A 19,193-nucleotide genomic window follows, 5' to 3' on the forward strand; every position below is an offset into this window, starting at 1 on the left:
TCAAGGGCATTTAGCTACACATTAACTTTAATAAAATATGTGTGGCTGTGTGCTGTAGACTGCTTTGAAGTTCTCAGCTATATTACCTGTAGAGATTTGGGTGATTTCTTTGTACACTTTTTCACAAAATATTTATTTGCATCTGTTTTTATTGGTGCTTGTTCCCTTTCATGCTTGCTTTCCCCAAACACTGGTGTGCTGGCATTTTATATTCATAGAAGTTCTTAGCAATTAAATTTCAAACTTCCATGTAAGTGTTTGTGAACAGTTACTTTTTAATTCACAGAAACACTTGCATCAATAAGTGCTTGCAATAAGAGTTATGCCAACTCAATCAAGAAACAGAATTAATACCATGTGATCAATCACAGTTAACTACATAATACAAATAATAGTTATTGAATTCTTGCAGTGAATAGTTCATAGTATGTACAGTAATGTTCAGTAAAATTCACAAAATAAATGTGTAGGAGTCATTTGTAGCTAAGTGAGGAATTCAGATTCGTGCTTAAACCCCTGTTTTTCTTATGGATGGTTGGTTTGATTGGACAGATTAATTCAGTGGATGTGTGTGGGGGGGGGAGGGGGGCTCTCAGCTGGCTTGATCTTCTAGCACAAAAGGAACATTGTAGACATCAAAATCCAGGCAATGGAAATGAGCTCAGGAACATATACTGACCACAATGATGTGATGGCCTCCTCCTCCCATGCTTTATGAAATGGACTTATAGACACAAATACACATAACTCAAAGATGCTCGGGACAAATGGTCTCGTGGGACACGTCAACGTTAATGTCTTAATCAACTGGATCTGTATATCTCATTTTGGTGTATGTATCATTCTTGTGTGTAAAGTTAGATATTCAGAGTATGGAATGCTTTATGGTTTTAAATATGCAAATGAAAGCCATCAAGGGTGTTACTCTCAATGTCTAGAGGACCAACTGTAAACTGCTTCTTTTGTCCTTTAAGTCTTAGCAATGGTTGGTCTTAGGAAGTCACATGTCCACCCCCAACTGGTAGGGGTGGGCCAAGTAATTGTCCATGGAAAGGTGGTATCTATAAAACAATAAGAAGCTAGGAGTTTCTTTGTCTTTGGTTGGAGTGGCACACCCAAGAGGATAACTAAAGACCCCACGGAAAATTTGATTTCCCCCCTTTGGAGGCTTAGTTGGAATTAAGAATAGTGCGAGTTTGTTATACATTTGTACTGAGGTTTTAGTGTTAGAATTAGCTAAGCGTTTTCTGTTTTTTAAAATGTGTAATCTACTTTGCTCTGCCTGTTTTCACTTATTATCACTTAAATCCTACTGCTTGTACTTAATAAAATCACTTTTATTTACTATCAAGCCCAGCGTAAATAATTGTTACTTGGGGGAGCAATCAGTATGTACATCCTCTTTCCTTGTTAAAGGGGGCATATCTAAATAATTCATTCGGGGTTCTGATCCCATTTGGGGAGTGATATACCAGGAAGCTGGGCCCCAAACTGCATTTTCCTTGGACCAGAAGAGTTTCAGCATCTGTACTGATCCTCAGGGAGAGGGCAGTGATCGCAGATCTGAGCCTTGGCTGGGGGAGACCAGGCAAAGGGCAACCCAGAGAGCAGGAAGATGGGTGGCAGTGGCCTTGTCAGCACTCTGGGAAGCACCCCATGGGGTTGTTTGTGACCTCACCCTGTCACAATATTTTCTATAGAAGAACCAAAATACTGACATTCTAACCAAGAATAGGAAAAAACATTGTATGTTCTGCAAAATATTTAACAACTTTACTGCAATAAAAAAATCCTCACCAACTACTTTTAAATGTCAGTAGTAAGCAGTAATTTCAAACTGAGGGCTAATAGCCCTTCTAGGCACAGGAAAAGGCATCACAGATAAGAATTCATCTTAATGAAACCTTGAGCTGCATCTTAAGTGTCACTTTCATAAAGGCTATGCACGAGCTAATGCTGGTAAGAAGATATATAGTTGTGAAGAGCCTCCCTTTTGTGTGCTGTCCCATGTTGTCTGGCCAGTCTCTCAAAGAGTTGTCAACTCCAGTCTGGAGTAGAAGAGAGATGCAGGAGAAAAATTCCTTCTCTCAAGGGTCTGTTGTAGTCAAACACTTCATGTCGCAGACTGCATAATTAGTCTGATGCATGGGGCAGTTAGTTCATAGATTGTTCTCCTGCCACCCATGGGCATTCTTTCCAAACTTATATACTAGCCTTCTGTCTATGCGTTCCAAAATTCCAGTTTTATAATAATATCTGCAGTAACAAATCAGAAGTGGAATTTACTTTAGAGGAACTGTTCCCAAGTAGTACACAATAGAAACATAACAGAGCAGTCAATATGATTTTTCCCATCAAACAGCAAGCCTTTCTTTCTGTTAAATGAATAGTTTAACACCCCCAGATCAACTTACATTAGAATTTGAAACTTTCCCAGACTTCTTGAAAGGTGAACTTTGATCCTTTTAAAACAAATACTGCATACGTGTTTTTGCTTCTAAGATGACCGCAATTCAGAATGAACTGCTAGGATTATCAAAGCAGAAAGGCAGGTAGTGCCATATTACCAGTCATGGGTTAAATTCTCAGCTCATGTAAGTCAGAATAGCTCCATTACCTTCAATGGAGTTATGCTGATTTATACCAGCTGAAGAGTTGGCCTTCGAAAGAGCCATAATTCTGTCTTATGCCGTTTGGATACATACAAAAAGCTATGCAATCAATGTAATTATGTGAAATAGACTCATAATACACCATTAGTAATCACCTACTAACGCACCGGAGAGCTCTGCTAAGTTTTTCATATGTCATTCTGTCATTTCGCTTCCTTTGTCCCCACATCTTTGCCAGAGCTTCTGACTTAACAACCCGAAAGATGCCTTGTTCTCTATTTTCCCATTCGAGAATGCCACAATTTTCTTCTGGAAACAGGAGGAGGTCTCGTACAAATTCCCACAAGTGAGAACTCTGCAGGCCTTCAGCAGGAAAAGAACGGAAGGTTAACAGACTTTCAGTGGCACAGTACTATAGCACTAGAAATAATTGGTACCACAGGATTGTGCCTGTCAGTATCTGGCATCCATTTAGCTTACAAGACCAAGTGCATTGCTTATCTGTAAGCGGAATCAAATGACCTTCTGCAAACTGACCTTGAAAGCAAGCTAATTCTAGAATCTGTCTTTTATTCCAGAAAATTTTGGGTTTTTTTCCCCTTGCAAAGTTGGGATGCATTTACATCCTACAGGAATCAGTACTTATCTTCACAGACTAATACTGGAACTCAGTAATAAAGGATAGCTTGATTTGGGGATTGTTTTTACAGCCCATTTTAGATTAATTTTAAAAGTTTTGATGTGAATTTAGTGCTGGTGAAAGTTCTAGATTATCGATAGTGACCAAATTTCCTGTTAGCCTGAACAGTTACAGCTTTAGCAACAGGTGGTGGGCAAAGCTTTCCATGAAGGTAGATTTCTCTGTGGTGCTGTAGTTTAAGCCTGAGGCTAGCTGAATCCTAACTACTCTGGAAGGGATAAGAATCTCTGAAGAAAGAGAACACACTTGGTTACCTCACATGCATGCATGTGTTATGCTCAAGGAGATTCTAGTAAGCAATGTTCTAGGAATCAGGCAATCATTGAAAAATCTTCATCCAGGCCTTCCAAAATCATGTGTGGTTTAAAAATCATGAGGTTTTTTTTGTTTAAAAATAATTCATTTAGGTTTGTTTATTTACCTTCTAGATTTTGAGTCTTTAGGTGATACTCAGTTTTTGTTTTCCTGCTCTTTTCCACAACTCCAAAGGCTGGAAGCTTACTTTTTTTTTTTTTTTTTTAAAGAAAGCTGAGATTCTCCTGACTCCAAGAATGCACCCATGTAATAAGACTCATGCTACAACTGTTGAGAGTTGTCAACACTGTTATACAGCTGCGGCTCAGCATTTTGCGGTCTGACTAAGTGATTCAGCCCTTTTGACAAACATTTGAAACCAGGACTTTGTGTCTCATAATCTTTCAAGCACAATTTCTGCATTTCAAATATATACCTACTTGTTTTACCGTGATTGTGACATTCTTGACTTTTCATGGTCCCTGTTCTCAGGCATGCCCTATCATTGTCTGGAACAGAATAACAAAATGATATGAGGAGGAGGAATCTGAGTTGTGATAATGTGGTCAAATAGGTAATGTGTTCACCTAATCAAATGTCGGGCAATACTGACTGAAACTGGGGATGTGCTGTTATTAAAGTTACCTTTTTAATAACAATAAAAAGAAAATAGCTTTATTATAGAGCTAAACGAAAGTGAATAACCAATTTGCAGTTGGATTAACTTGACAGCCACCCTAAAAGAAAAAGAAACCATTTAACATATCTACACAGTATGTCTGTATTATTTTGTTTTAGGGAATTTAGGTCTCTTTGTCAAATCCATACATATCTGTGAAAACCTTCCGGGCTTAACACTCAAACTACACTGTGGTTGTGGGTACATATGGCCAAAGTGCAATGGTAGTAGGTGAATATGAAATTTGGCAACAACACTGCCGTGACACAAGCTATATCACCAAATTTGAGAAAGAGGGTCTGTCATGACATTGCTGTGACATAAACAGAGCTGGTCAGAGGAAGGCATTGAAGGAGGGATTGCAAAGGCTGATTGTACAGCACTCTTAAGTGTGCGATAGACATCTCATTTCAGAGGTTGATCCCCACTGGGTTCTGAGTTATCTGCAGCCTCTAATGAGAGTTCTTAATCCTTTAGCTGAAGATGAAGAAACTCATTATGTTAGTGCTGACATTCTGGGAGGCAGACCCTGCTGCCAGTGCAAAAGGCATGACTAGAATTACATACGAGACACATCGCCATATGACGGCAGGACAAGGCACCAGTGTGCTTTCCCCTCCACCCTCACTTCCTGGAGTAACACTTTGGCACCTCTGGTCAGTTTGTTCCGTGCACTCTGGGCTGCCTTGAAACCGGTGATCCTGTGTCAGAGGGTTTTCAACACGGTGCCTACATCCACACAGGGCGTGAATAAGTCCGGTAATACCCGTGGACTCTGCAAGAGCTGAATGTGGTTCTACAACCGCAGGCTATTATGGGGTTACCTAGAGCAGTGGTTCTCAACTCGTTTCAGTCCACAGACCACCAAGCCAATCAAAAAATTTTCGTGGACTTTGGACAATGTTCCTGTGGACCACCGAAAAAGTCACCATGGACCACCAGTTGAGAACCACTACAGACAATGTTAGGTCACTAGGATTTTCAATGGGGAAAAAGGAGCCTATATTGGGAACCTCACTCACCTTTCCCTACCCACCACAAGAGTCTTTAAATTTAAAGCATTCAGATGGAGACAATTTTTGGAGTATTTTCTCATTTGTAAAAATCCTTTGAATTGCTGCATCTGGTAGTACTGCTAATCATGGAACAAGTCACACTTTTCCTAGTGAATAGAACTTTGCATGTCGAAAACAAGAGTACTTACAATCCGTGACAGCTGGCTTGGTTTCCTCAGCGTCATTAAAAAAGGAAATGCCTATGGGGGGAAAAACGTGCAATCCAGTATGATCAATTCTGTATTCATACACTGTGCATTGATGCGCAAGGCACAGCTAGAGCCCTTTTCCCATGCTATATTAAATTGTATCATGAGAAACTCAAAAGAGAATTTAATTTCAACAAGGAAAATTAGATGCCTTACTATGCAAAAGCTGTTGCTAAAGTTCAGCTTTCCCTCCCATGTCTCTGGCATTGTCCCTACTATCTCCAGAGCCCTCTACTGGCTCCCTCTAACTTCCTGTATCTTGTTCAAGCTCCTCATCCTTATTTTCAAGGCCCTAAACCCATATCATGTACCCCAGCAGCTTCTTTGCTCTCATTACATCTTAATACCCACTGTGCTCTTTTCGCATGTGTGGTTTTTCCTGTCTACATGATCCCTTTGTATCTTTCTCTCACCTCTGGTGTTTTCCTTATTGTCCTGTACACTTGCATTAGCCCCTCTTCCTTCAGATCTTTCCTAAAAACACATTACTTCACTTCTCCCTACTCTACTTCAAGCACATTTAGGAAATACCAGAGTTAAGGTTGCTTGTCAACCTTAATTTGGCCTCTTTGTGCATATGCATTATGAGCATTTAATTACGTAATTACATTTGATTTTTTTTCTGTAGGACCCCAACCCCATTCACAACATAGGATGGATGGTGTGGCATGACCTGAGATGAGGGGGATAATGCCACACATACTCCTCCCTCGCATACCTCCCCCCCCGCCTAGGGAAAGGCCTACACTGTCAGCCACCACTGGCCTTTTGGAGGTTGTTCTAGCAGCCAGGAATTGCTGGAGTGGAGGGATTCTTAGGCCATGCATCCTTTTGCCATGAACACACCTATGGCAGCAGCCCCATGGCAGCATTACACCACTCACCAATTCTCCCAGACAGGAAGGATCCAAAAGTAGCATGTAAGCTAGCTTTAGGAAAGCCTTGAATCACAGAGAGGCACAAAGCAGATGGAATGCATTACAGGATTGGGTTTAACTCTATTACCCAACAATTTATAATCCATCTGGAGATGGGAAAATAGTATAGCATGTGAGAAGACCTGCTAAACCTCCCTGTCCCCTTGGCAATAAAATGTCATCCATTTAAGTTATCATTAGAACTGAAACCTATGGAGCTGTCCTATTGATCTCCTGGAATCTACAAGAAAGGCTAGCTGTAAAAGAAATTTCACTTTGCTTCAGTTAGGGCAGACAGGGCAATAGTTCTGAAGTTTGAGCCTAAACTCACTTCAGCAGCAATAAGTCTCGTAAACTTTTAGGAAGCAAATAAAGAAAATAAGAAAAGCATAATGTCATAGTGGCCCGGCTGGGAAACTAGTAACCTCATTGCCCATGCGATCCTCTATCTATCTGTTGACTTCTAGCGCACTGATCATTGTATCTAGACACCAGATGCATTTCACCTCTTCTGTGAATAAATAAGGGACTTTAGGCCCAGGGTTGTTAATCTAGCATTTTTTACTAGCATGAAGCTGACACAAAAGTTTAAGGCATTTTTGCTTTGCATTTAATCTCTGAAACACTAACCGTGTGCCCTGATGTTCTGTAAGATGAAATATAGATATTCGCCGCAAATACCAGCAGCATCTGTGAACTCTTCCTGGGTCATGCTGCACAACTGCAAGCCATTAATATTAAAGTGGGAAAAGGGAATGCAGTTGGCATCTAGCTTGTATTGGTCACAGCAAAACTGCAGCCACTCACAGACATTGTGCTTACTCCAGTATTCCGGGTGAATAGATGTCCAGCAAGAATCACCAACTGCAAGAGATTCAGCAGGAGAGAGAATTTAAGTGGAAATACTTACATTATGACATCTTTTCCAGTGAGCATGTTCCATACAAGGGCAGTTCCCATTTCTTATTCTAGCAAGACCACAAGCTTCCTCAATTATTCCTTTTAATACTGTCTGCTTATGTTTTGGTGCCTAGTGTTACAGCTTTTTGCATGTAAGATATTAATTATTGTGTAGGACATTATTGGAGGAGGATCTCAAAAGCACACACCTTTCAATCCATTACACCTCAAGTGTGATACAGAAGATGAAACACAAACCCAGAGTGAGAGGCACCAAAATATTCCTGCCGGATAATTAAAATACTGTGGGATCAAATCCTTTAGCTTAAATAACTTTCTCTCCCCAATTTAACGATTATTTCTTTTTGGTGTAAATAAATTGTCAACAGTAAAAGTGAAGTGAACCAAAATTCAATGACTTATAGTACATTTTGCAGTACAAATGAACAATGTTTAATGAATAATGAACAATGAATAATGAGAGGCTGAGAGATGTGCAAAACACTATGTAAGCTTTAAAGAAACCTAACAATATCCCTTGCAGGTAGGAAAACATGGTAAGTTAATTACTAAGGTCAATGCTAATTATCACAGCTATACTCAGCAAGTTAACATCACACATCACATTAACTTCAGGATGAATTCCAGGTGTGAGGATTTTGTGAACTTTTTTTATATTAGAGACTGCCACTAGATGGTGTAATGTGTAGTTCCCAGAAAAATTATTTTTAGGGAAGCATCTCTGACAGATAAAGAAAAATGCTAGTAGAGCTGGTAGGCAATTTTTAGTCTAAAAATATTTCAGTCAGAAGTGTCAATGTTTTATTCAACTAACGTGAAAAAGTTTCTCAATCAGAAATAGAGCCTGTCGGAAAATTTTGTTAATATTGTACAGTAAAACTTGAACAATATTTTTCTGAGAGTTTGTAGAATAGATTTTTTTAAAAACTAGCTCTGATGTTGAACAGGGGTACACAGGCCTAGGGTACAGTCAACAGACATTATTACTGTACAGATGACATATACAGGGAAGCTTTAGATACAAATGTACAAATTCCTACCACTTGAGCTAACAGAGAATATCTGTAGCGAACTGTAATAGGAGGCTTTGTAGCCTGTCTGAAAACTAGATACTAGAGGAAAACACACATGGAAAAGTCCTTCATCCTGCAAAAGGCTCCCACAGGCTATCTGTGCAGGTGCAGCCTGCATGGATCAACCACTAGAACAATAGCCAAAGCCACTAAAATGCCCTTTAGCTTCAGATGCATTTTCCCAATGCCTGTGAAAAATCAACACAAAATTCTGCCTCTCAGAGCCAACGTTCCCTCTTATCTTTTCCATCCATATGCAGATTTTTCTATTCATTTGTGGAATAACTTTGTATATATAGTGATGCATGTGTGAATGTGCAAATGCGCACCACCAACAGAAACACAAACTTAACTGTGGGCACTCTGTTAATCAGATGATGAGTGACACTTGATTTTTCCTTGAGCAGCTGCACAAGTGCACAGCTTACAGGGAACATTGTACCAGACTCACTATGTCTATTAACTCACTAGATAAATTCTTTTTGTTATACTGGAGTCCTTGAGAATGAGTAAGGATTGGCCTCAGGAGACATTCTGGGTCCATGACAGAAATATCAGCCTTTGAGAATATTGCTCTAATCAATGAGTTTAAAAGAACTATGCCAATTCACATGACCCGAGGCTCTGGCCTGTACGAATCATGACGGAGGGAACACATGACAGTGTTCTGGTGTAAAAAGTAGTGCATTCAGCTAATTTAAGTGGCAGCATTGTTTATGCAAAATTTGGTATCTGTAGGTAATCACGAAGTATGACTTTGTGGATTTGTTTGTGCAAAATAAACTCAATTTTCAAAATATATAATAGATTGTTTTTTGGTCATAATCTAGTCAGGAAGGTTACTTCAGGATTTCAGGGGTCAGGAACCATTTTTGGCTCATGGGCTGCTGACCCTCAGAAAAATCAGTCAGGGGCCGCACACAAGTGAGAGTCAAGAAAACAAAAACAAACCCTCACTGACAAGACCCCTGACTGAGAAGGACAAGGAGCTTCAAGGTCTTAGCTGAGTTGGTCTGTTACAGAAAAAAACAGCAAAGACACTCCTCACATCCCCCTCGCACGCCAGGTTAGTTGATTTTATGTACTCCAGCCAGGTCCAGATTAAGGGGGGGCTAGCCGGGCAGTTAGAGCTGCCATCAGGCGCTGTGTGCCCGGGGTCGGGGGCTGCGTGGCGCCACTTAGAGCTGCAATCAGGTGCCGTGCGCCCAATTGTAGCTGTAAGGTGTGCAACGCGCCGGGGGCAGGGCCACGCATGCATTGTGCGCCCGCTGCCTGGGGCGCAGGAATGACTCGAGCTGACCCTGACCCCAGCCCCAGAGAGGCTAACCCTAACCCTAACCCTAACCCTAACCCTAACCCAGCAAGGTCTCCCAAATGCTGGGGGGGGGGGGGAGGAGTACATCCAGCCTCCAGGCCTTAGGTTCCCCACCCCTCTGATTTGACTGCCCTAATGAAATCAATGAAATGATTCAAAATTGTGACAGTGTCAGAAACATGGATCTTGCATTCTAAATGGGTTTTTATAATATAAATAGATCTTTTTCATGAAATTTTAAAACCAATAGGACAATCTGTTCTTTCATGTATCATCTACATACTGTAAATATCCCCATTTTCATGCATACAGAATTAAAATAATGCTGTACATATTGTTCATGCTGTAGATCCCATGCAGATCTATCATCTCATCCAAGGGAGGTAGCCTAGAAAGGAGGAGAGGTGGCCAAAAGATGCAAACTTTGGATCTGGGTTTCCCAGACTCTCAAAACTTTTGAGGGTATTTGACTCTGACATTGTTTTTGGTCCTTTATAAAGAAAGAAGTCAATTTGTGAAATACAAATTGATGCTAGGTCAGGTTCTATAGGCCTTGGAACTGTGTGTATGGTTATGCCAAAGGATAATTGATTCATGTGGACGAGAAGCAGCTTTAGAGCCACCAGCCTCCCTCAGACCTTTTGCAGAGCAAGGGCAGCTTGAAAGTCAGATGTATTCCCCAGGCTCTGGAGGCTAGTCAGGAATCACTGCATTGCCTGCCTCTGTCCCTCCTGACTGGCAACACCTGCTGTTGGGGACTGTGAGGGCTGGCTCCAGCCCTGTGGCAGAATTGGAACAAAGTAGCCTTCCCTACTCCCAAATCAGGTGGAGGCGCCACGGCATGAATCTGGCCCTATATTTTTGGTGGTGTCTTGTTTGCACCTTTGGGATCCTGGAACTGTTTGGATTTATTCTTTTTATGTAAAAAATAGGGTGAAGGTCAAGGCCACAACTTCCTTTTCATGTGTTGAAGAGTTAAATGAAGTTTGCTCTTTTGGTGCATCTATTTTTATTTCCCTTAGGATACCATGAGATAAAAGTTACTGTTCCTCTATAGTTAAAAGGTACAGTAAGTAACCTTTAAATACGTAAGCAACTCGTTCTGAAATTTTGTCTTGATGGTGATAAATATCAGCTTTGCTGGCAATATAAATGCCATGGCATGTTCCTTTCATGGAACAGTTCTTGTCAGGTTAGCATCCCTACTGACTTCTAAAAAGAGCTGATTATTTCTGGAAGGCAGAAGATATTCTTAGGTCCCAAAAAGTGCTGAGCTGGGTCATGGAGGCTCAAAAGGTGATGACATAGAGGTCTGGCAATTTGAAAAGCACTCTTCCTTTACTCCTTACACTGAAGTTTAATTTCCAGAGTAGCATTCTTTTCCTTTGGGGTATGCACTGTATACTCTTCTGGAAGAAAAATCAGCAATAAGGACAGAGACTCTATAGGAGATGTACAAATTTCCTTTGACAGAGAAGGAAAGAACAGGATATGTTTTCCTTGAGGGATAGTGACATTCTAAGTGAAAACTATTCATGTGAGATGAGGAGGGGAGCAAATAAATAACTCAGCAGTCAGTACAGAAACATTTTAGAAGTGTGCCTAGAATTAGAAGTGAGGGACAGTAACAATTTTAATGGGGGTTATGAGAACCCTTGAACAGAAATGTAAAACACCACACATACTGGAAGTAACTTCTCAAGCTGGGGATGAGGGGTGCTGCAGCACCCCACCATCCCAAAACACTAGTTTTAGCAACCATGGTCTCTGAGAAAGATTAGAAGTTGAAAACAGATAAGTGGGAGCTACAGAGTTCCAACCATCACCTGGACCTTTGCGAAGTTGTGGGGTGTTACTTGCCTTAAGGTTGGATTCAAGTTACAATAACTGTCCCATGGCACTTTTTTGCCAGACTGAATATTTTAAGTGTTTGTTCCATTCCAACCCAGGGGAATGAAATTCTGTGGATCTAGCAAAGTTGTTTGGATTCATGTCCCACCTCTAGGGTTACATGTATAATGGCAAGAAGCCTCACAATTCCCCAACAAAGAAGCTTCATTCATGATAACAAGGATCAAAGACTTTGTGCAGATAGGACTAAGGGAAGCACAGGGACTTTTCCCACTGACTTCTATAATCCTGCTCTGCACTCAAAGCAGTATGGGATAGCAGATTTTCCCAGAATGCACTGGTTCATGCATAGCTGTACTGACAAGCCAACAAGATGTATACATTAGTGCAGGGTCAAATGAAGGCCAAGTACTTACCCTACCCAACCCATCTTAAAATGTGATGTCTGGTAGGATCCCAGCACAAAGTACTAATGATGTAAGCTTATGAAACATTTCAAAAACTTTAACGTAGACAGTCAATGTTCTTTCCAGTGTCCATATGCAATAGTACTGTCTTTGAATTAGATGGACTCGGAACAGCATAGGACATAAACTGCTAACAGCTAATGAAGATGCTCAGAGCTAGTGGAAAATTTTCTAATAGAATTATTTTCCATTGGGAAATGTTGATTCATTGAAATTAAAACATTCCTACATTTTGTTTAGAAATATATATATATATGTCTTGAAAAGAATGAAATTTATAATCTAAAGTAAAAAAAAAAGCCAAAAGTGAAACAAAACATTGATTTACCTGAAATAATCCCGCCCCTCCCCCCCCATTTTGTTTTACAGGAAACTTAGGGTACGTCTAGACTACAGGCTTTTGTCGACAGAAGTTTTGTCGACAATATCTGTCGACAAAGCTTCTGTCGACAAAGACCGTCTAGACTACATTCAGTTCTGTCGACAAAGCAAGCACCTTTGTCGACAAAACCCTGTAGTCTAGACACAACCTTAGATGCAATAACACCTTCTGTCGACAGAACTCTGTCGACAAAAGGCATTATGCCTCGTAAAATGAGGTTTACCAGTGTCGACAAAACTGCTGTGTTCTGTCGACGTTATGTCGACAGAACTCAGCGGTAGTATAGACGCAGGTATAGTTTTGTCAACAAAAGTCCACTTTTGTCGACAAAACTCTGTAGTCTAGATACACCCTTAGACATTAATTTATTTTGCTTTGATTTAGGATGAAACCAAATTTCCTGAAAACAAGAACTTCTAGTTCCTACACAACACTTGGATTCTTCTTTAGCTGAAGCAATAGAGTATTTGGAGTAGTTTCTATTTCAAATCATGTGGGAAATTTTTTGAATGGCTAAGGTTTGATGATCATAAACTTGTTAAGATTTAAACTGTTTGAAAAGTGCTGTTGTCCAGTACTTAAACTGTCTCATTAGGGGACAAAGTCTGCTCTGTAAGAGTGCCAACTTTGTAATTTGAAGACATAAAAGTAGTTTTATGGGGCAAAATTTTATGTGTAAATCTGATTCAGATCCAAGTTTCACCAGAAGCTTGGCTTAGTAACATCAGTGAGACTATGCTACATTTTTTTTCAGAGCCTATTGAATGATTTAGCTTGAGAGAAGGGCCCCAAAGTCCAGTCATTTAAGAATGAAATCAAACTCTTATGGAAGAAAAAGAGTTTCTAATGGGAAATGCTAACTGAACCTTCATAGCAGGAATCTGGCCTGAAAGTATGCCATTTGGAGTACATTCCTTAAAATTAACTATACTCCCCAGATGAGTCTTATGGCTTGGTGACGTGTAGGATTTCCATAATCACAGTGTGGGAATTGTACACTACACATTCAGGAGTAATCAGTAACTAGTCCAGTGGGGGCATTATTGAGTTAATATAGGTGCATTACTACAATCCACAGAGATCTGTGCTGTTTTTTAAAACCCCACAACCTCAGATGTTTACTATGGATTTAACTGGTTCTTGCTACTATGGATAATACAGTTAATATCATACATTTATACAAAGTTACAGAAAATTTAAAGAGATGTCACCAAACTGAATTACTATTGCATAGTCAGTCTGATGTTCAAAGTTAGGCAAAAGCTCTTCATTAGCATGTGCTGTTTTAAAGCAGACAGAGCAAAAGATTGGGAGCCAGGCATACTAGGATCTATTCCTGACTTTGCTTTTTTCTCCCTCTGTAAGTAAGGGGGACTATTGCTGAAATGGAGTGAGTCTCCATTTGTCTTCTTGCAAAATGAAGATGGCAATGCCTAATTAACTGATAGCTGAAACTAAAAAACGTAATTAACCGATAGCTGAAAAGCAATGATGTTCTTTTGAAGTCATGGGGTAAGATTCAGGAGATCTAAGTTTAAATATTGGGTTTCCCGCAGATTTCTGGCTGACCTTGAGCAAATCACTTTATTTCTCTGATTCGCTTTTCCACCTAGATAATGGTGAGAAAGCTTCCCTATGCCACAAGTATGTTGCAGTGAGGAATCCAGCAATGTTTGTGGGGCCTCCATACATTATTAGTGATGTATGCAACACAAGTCTCTTGTAGATATATGATTCCTGTTACAGATGTGCACATATTATTTTTGCTGCAAGCAGCTTGTGTGCCTGAACAGAGCACTAGTTTTTTAATTAGAAATAAACACTGCAACAGGCTGAGCAGCGAGCACAGGGTTACAGAGGGAGTCAAAAGCAAAGTCAGGAATAAATCCTGGTATGCCTGGACCATCACAGTTGTTTTAACTCTATTAAATTCAGTCCAGTCTTGGACATGTATCAGTCTCACACTTTTTGTCAAACTGAGCCTATTTACATACCTGTCTGATGATCAAAGGTGGGATAATAGTCTTCTGTTGTCCCAAACAATTCTGTCCATGACATCAGAGGCTCGCAGATCATGGTGTTCGGCAAAAAAGTGCTGTGAGTGACAGAGTCCAACATCCCCCTAAAATATTAACATAGGAGTCAAAGCATGGCAAGAAAATATCAAAGACCTAGGTTATAAGGCCACAACAAGAATTACTTTAACGGGGAATGGCATGTATCTGTGAAAAGTACTCTTGGGTCTATGCTACACCCATTTAAAGTTCCACTGAAGTGTATGGCTGAGCTCCCGAAAATTTCAGACAGCAGCGAAGAAGTTAGTGAGTTCACCAAGAATGTTATCAGTTCCAAAGGATCTGAAAGCAGATTTATGAGTAAACACGAATGCGAGTGGCATGCAGTTTTCTACAGATTTTTGTGGGTGACTGGGAGCACATGTAAAAGCCCAGGGATGAACAGATCTATAGCACAGTACACAGACACATCATCATTGCTAGTATCATTAGTTAGAGATCATTTAGTTAGAGTCGATTGACAAAGAAATTGTCAAAACATAGGGAAACATGTGCTTACAGTGTAAATCAGAAACCAAGCATAGACACCAGACAGTCTATGGTTTATAGAGAATGTGCCATATCTGAATAATCAATCACAGGCTGGAATTCAGTTTACTTCTAGAGCTTGCTCAGTGCTAGAAGTCAAGCAGAAACTTGCTTAATAAAAATAGAAAACTTCATTCTGTGACATTTTCAACTTAAATTGATCTACAGAGTTGCTGAAAATAATACAATTCTATTGTGAAACAATAAAGGAAGAGAGGAATTAAGAGATCTAGGTAAGGGAGAAAAGCTACATTTTCAGATGAGATTTGAAATGAGGCAGTCCATGAAGTATAGTGATTCACTGGGATCATTCCAGAGGACAGGCAAGCACATGCACACAGGCATAGTTTTCCTTAGGTATGGCTTGTGACACCCCACCTCTAAGCTCCCATGTGAATATTACCTATAACTGATTCAATTTTAATAGTCTGGAAAAAAGCAAAAAACATGGAATGAAAATCATTCTGGTTCAGTTCTGCTTTTCCAGTCGCAAGAGACTGAAACTGTCATTGTTCCAATGTCTAGTAACAGTTCCAGGGATGTGCCACAGTGAATATACAAGTGCAAAAGAAATGGACAAGATTTGACATCTTTGGCTTTTGTCTCTTTAAGCTTTCATTTCTTCTGCATTCCATAATTTACTCCAGATTTGATCTTTCCTAGCAGAAACAAACCCGAGTGAGTTTACATGATCATATAGCCTTAAAGGTTGACATTGAATATAATGCATAAATAAATTAAATACATAAATAGTGGCAAGCTGTGTGCAGTGGATGTAGGAATCCAGATCTGTGCTGGAACTGGTATATTGCAATATGGGCCATCTGCTCCATTTGACAGAGTTCATTAGAAAACCAGGGTTTACTCTCCCATGAGGGAGAGTGGAGAATGGGGGTCACTGAGGACTGTGTGAATGTAATGCTCTAGCATCTCATCATCAACTTGGCCTGGAAGATGAAAGATTTGTTTACCTAGCAAGCTCTGAGAACACAGCTTTCAGAAGCTTTAATGGATAAAATGGTCATTTCTTTCCCTAGTGGAATTGAGGAAATGCTAAAATCTTTACCTGGATGAAATAGGAGTAGACTTGGACATTTGGAACATTTGGGATGCCCCCAAAATTCTCTTTAATCAGGTCCAAAGGGTGTGCATGTCCCAGAAAAAATGCAGCGCTAATGTACTATACCACTGCGAAAGGAACGCACGAACATTCAAACACTCAGTGGATCACTTGAGCTGCTGTATTGCAACATTACTTCTAGTGGAGCCCTACATAGAAATAGGTGACCTATACTACACAGGTTAGAAGGGCAGAGTAATGACAAGTTTATTATTTCATTTTAGATACAGGATCTAACATTATACAAAATCCTTTCCTAATTCTTCTGCAATTATTAAAACAATTAAATTGTTATTTTTGCATCAGATCATGGAGCATTAATACTGCAGAGAGTTACGGCAGGTCAGACCCAGTGCACCAACCATAAAGCAACATACATCAGTTTAGTACCTAGATATTTGGGGTGAAATCTGGGCACTATTGAAGACCAAGGGATTTCACCCTTTGTCTCTGTAAACAGCCAAGAGATGGCAAGACATCAAACAAACAAATCAACCACCTGCATGTACAATGCTGTTTCTAAAAGTACTTTTTACTAGAAATACATAATCTGTGCAGGTGGGGGAAAACAAATCCTCTTTGTGGTGCATCTAATTTTGCAGCTGATTTTTTTAAAAACTAGCATTTGGAAATTTGTCACTACTGTACTTACATATGGGAATGTATTAGCTTTGAAGGGAAAGTCATGTCTTTCCTACCAAGTTTTTGAAAGGCAGGTAAAATACTGTTAGTTTTACAGCCTCATTATCATTGTGACGGGAGAGATCATGCCTTGACTAATGAATTTTTGTGAGGATTTTCCAAGGCCGAATAGCTACTTTTAGGGTAATATGAATTGTTAGAAGTGAAGATAGGCCTGATCCAGAGCCAACGCATCACATTATGGAGAAGTTCAGATCGGAATGTACATCTGATCTCTATGATTTGGTTTGAACAGAGTTTATTTCTCCAAACTGGGAAATTCTAGATCTGCTGCAGCTTTAATGCTAGTTTGATTTTTGGCTTGCAGCTATAGAAACAAAGTGGCTATCACTATAGAGTTCAGCAACACACTATAACAGATGACAAACCTAATTTACAGATGAGAAAATCCCATTTTAGAGAGGTACCTGGTTTATACTGTTGGTCCCATATACAACTGTGCATTTTACAGTTAGATTTATTTATTCTCAAGGTCAATAGGAGGGCTAATTTCTTTTTCAAATATTCTAGATGAACAGATTCTTATTAATTTAGGTACATCAGATAGCATTATCTGGTACTGTTTTTAAACACATTCTATATCTGCTTCCATGAAAAAAGGGAAGGAGAGACGTCATTTATTTAAACAGGAGATCTTTTTAATGGTAGTTTTGCTTCCCTTATTCATGGTTGCAAGAGGCAATTAAATTTCCTTTTGGTTTAATGAGACAGGTCTGGATTTTTCATTTGTTAAAACATGTTTGTTGAGGTTCAATTGCAGGATAGGAGACAGGCACACCTCAATGAATAATGTATTAAATTGAAGTTAAATGGGTTGGTCGGAACAACTGGTTTGAAGCCCAAACACAAATGGCATCAGGTGGATGACTGATAAATTAGCACAGCCCACATGCTGCTTTGGCAGCTAGAAATCAGTTTAACAAATATGGACATCAATAAACAAACTGAGCTTACGTGCAGATGGGTGCTTATTCCCGTCGGAATGTTTAGGTCCAAAAGGAGGTCTCAGAAGCAAGGGGAAGGCAGTGGCTTTGCAGCAGCAATGCACAGCACTGTGGAAATAAAGCCACCTGCACTGCTGTGATATATGGAACTCCTTACAGACAGGTTCGTTTGGTTTTTCAGGTTCTTATACACACCCCTTTTGACGACAGTGATAATACAAAGTGACACACAGAGGAGGGAAGGAAGGAGAAATGTTTTAAGTGCAGAACATTTATTTTTATATATTGTTTATTCTCCTCTTAAAGATGTTGACTTAAGTAACTGTGACTCTTGGGCCACATTAAAAAGTCAGGTGTGCATATGTGCTTCAGTGTAGGAGACTCTCCAGCTATGCCTTCTTTCAGAACCTTGGCACTTTAAAGGGCTCTCACATTTCATTTGTAAGCCTCAAAAAAGTAAATATAGAAGTTAAGTAGCATTATCCCCATTTTACAGATGGAGAAGCAAAGGAGCAGAGAGATGAAGTAACTTGCTTGAAATCACCTATGAATTCATTGGGAGTGTTGTGAATAGAACCCTGATCACCTGACTCCGAGCCATTTCCTATCCACTAGGATATGCTGCCTCCCAACAAAAATAGCTTTTGAGGTCGACTTCAAAAGTGACTGCATTTTAGTAGTGGATGAATGATTGTAAAGTGTTTGCGGATCTTTCAAAGTGAAAGGTAGGATCCTTGCGGTTGCCGTTCAGTAAAAAATGAAAGCACTGTTATTTGTAATGAATGTATCAGAGATCTTATGAGCAGGGTATATTTTAAGAGAGTCAGATGTTTATGGCCACCAGAAGGGAAAGTTGTCAGAAAAAGAAGATCTGGATGGATGATATTGTATCCCAGATGGATCAAAACCCAAAAACAAAACAACCCCCCCAAACAAGGTGCATCTATACTCAGGGGTGGCCCTAGACTAGCTGCCAGCAACTGGCGCCCTTGGTGAACCATGCAATCAGCGCCCCCGCCCACAACCCCAAGGGCAGATATAGGCTGAGATTTTTGGTTCCGTGGCTGGGGATAGGGGGGCTGGGGATGGAGTTCTGTGGCTGGGGACAGAGGAGTAGGGAGAGGGAACAGGGTGCCAGTGGGGGGAGAGAGTCCCCTGCACCCGCCTCTTCCCAGGATTCTTCCCCCCCCCCCCCAGGGGAACCCAGCACATGCCTCTTCTGGGGCGACCACCCTTCCTGTGGCATGGGGAAACCCCCGCATGCCTCCTCCTCTGGGGCTGAACCCCCCCACAGCACAGAGAACCCCCGCACATGCCTTTCCCGGGGCTGCCCCCCCCCTACGGTGCAG

At 40.4% G+C, this 19,193-nt stretch overlaps 1 protein-coding gene across 2 annotated transcripts; it reads right to left on the reverse strand.

The window, feature by feature from the left end:
- Window positions 1–255: 255 nt before the first annotated feature.
- ELF5 (E74 like ETS transcription factor 5) lies at window positions 256–18,009 on the reverse strand. Of its 2 annotated transcripts, none has more exons than XM_089778540.1 (7): window positions 17,855–18,009; window positions 14,470–14,597; window positions 7,097–7,330; window positions 5,490–5,540; window positions 4,047–4,115; window positions 2,780–2,975; window positions 256–2,256 (listed from the first exon to the last, which is right to left on the reverse strand). In XM_089778540.1, exons 2-7 carry the CDS (start codon window positions 14,591–14,593, stop codon window positions 2,160–2,162), a joined length of 771 nt encoding a protein of 256 aa, XP_089634666.1. In that variant the 5' UTR covers window positions 14,594–14,597; window positions 17,855–18,009; the 3' UTR covers window positions 256–2,159. The 2 variants fall into 2 exon arrangements, with proteins under 2 accessions (XP_089634666.1, XP_075783579.2); XM_075927464.2 differs by having other exon boundaries at window positions 2,768–2,975.
- Between the last annotated feature and the right edge of the window lie 1,184 nt (window positions 18,010–19,193).

Source organism: Pelodiscus sinensis, chromosome 5 (assembly GCF_052426305.1).
Source record: "Pelodiscus sinensis isolate ZL-2025 chromosome 5, ASM5242630v1, whole genome shotgun sequence".
In the NCBI taxonomy this organism is placed as follows: Eukaryota; Metazoa; Chordata; order Testudines; family Trionychidae; genus Pelodiscus; species Pelodiscus sinensis.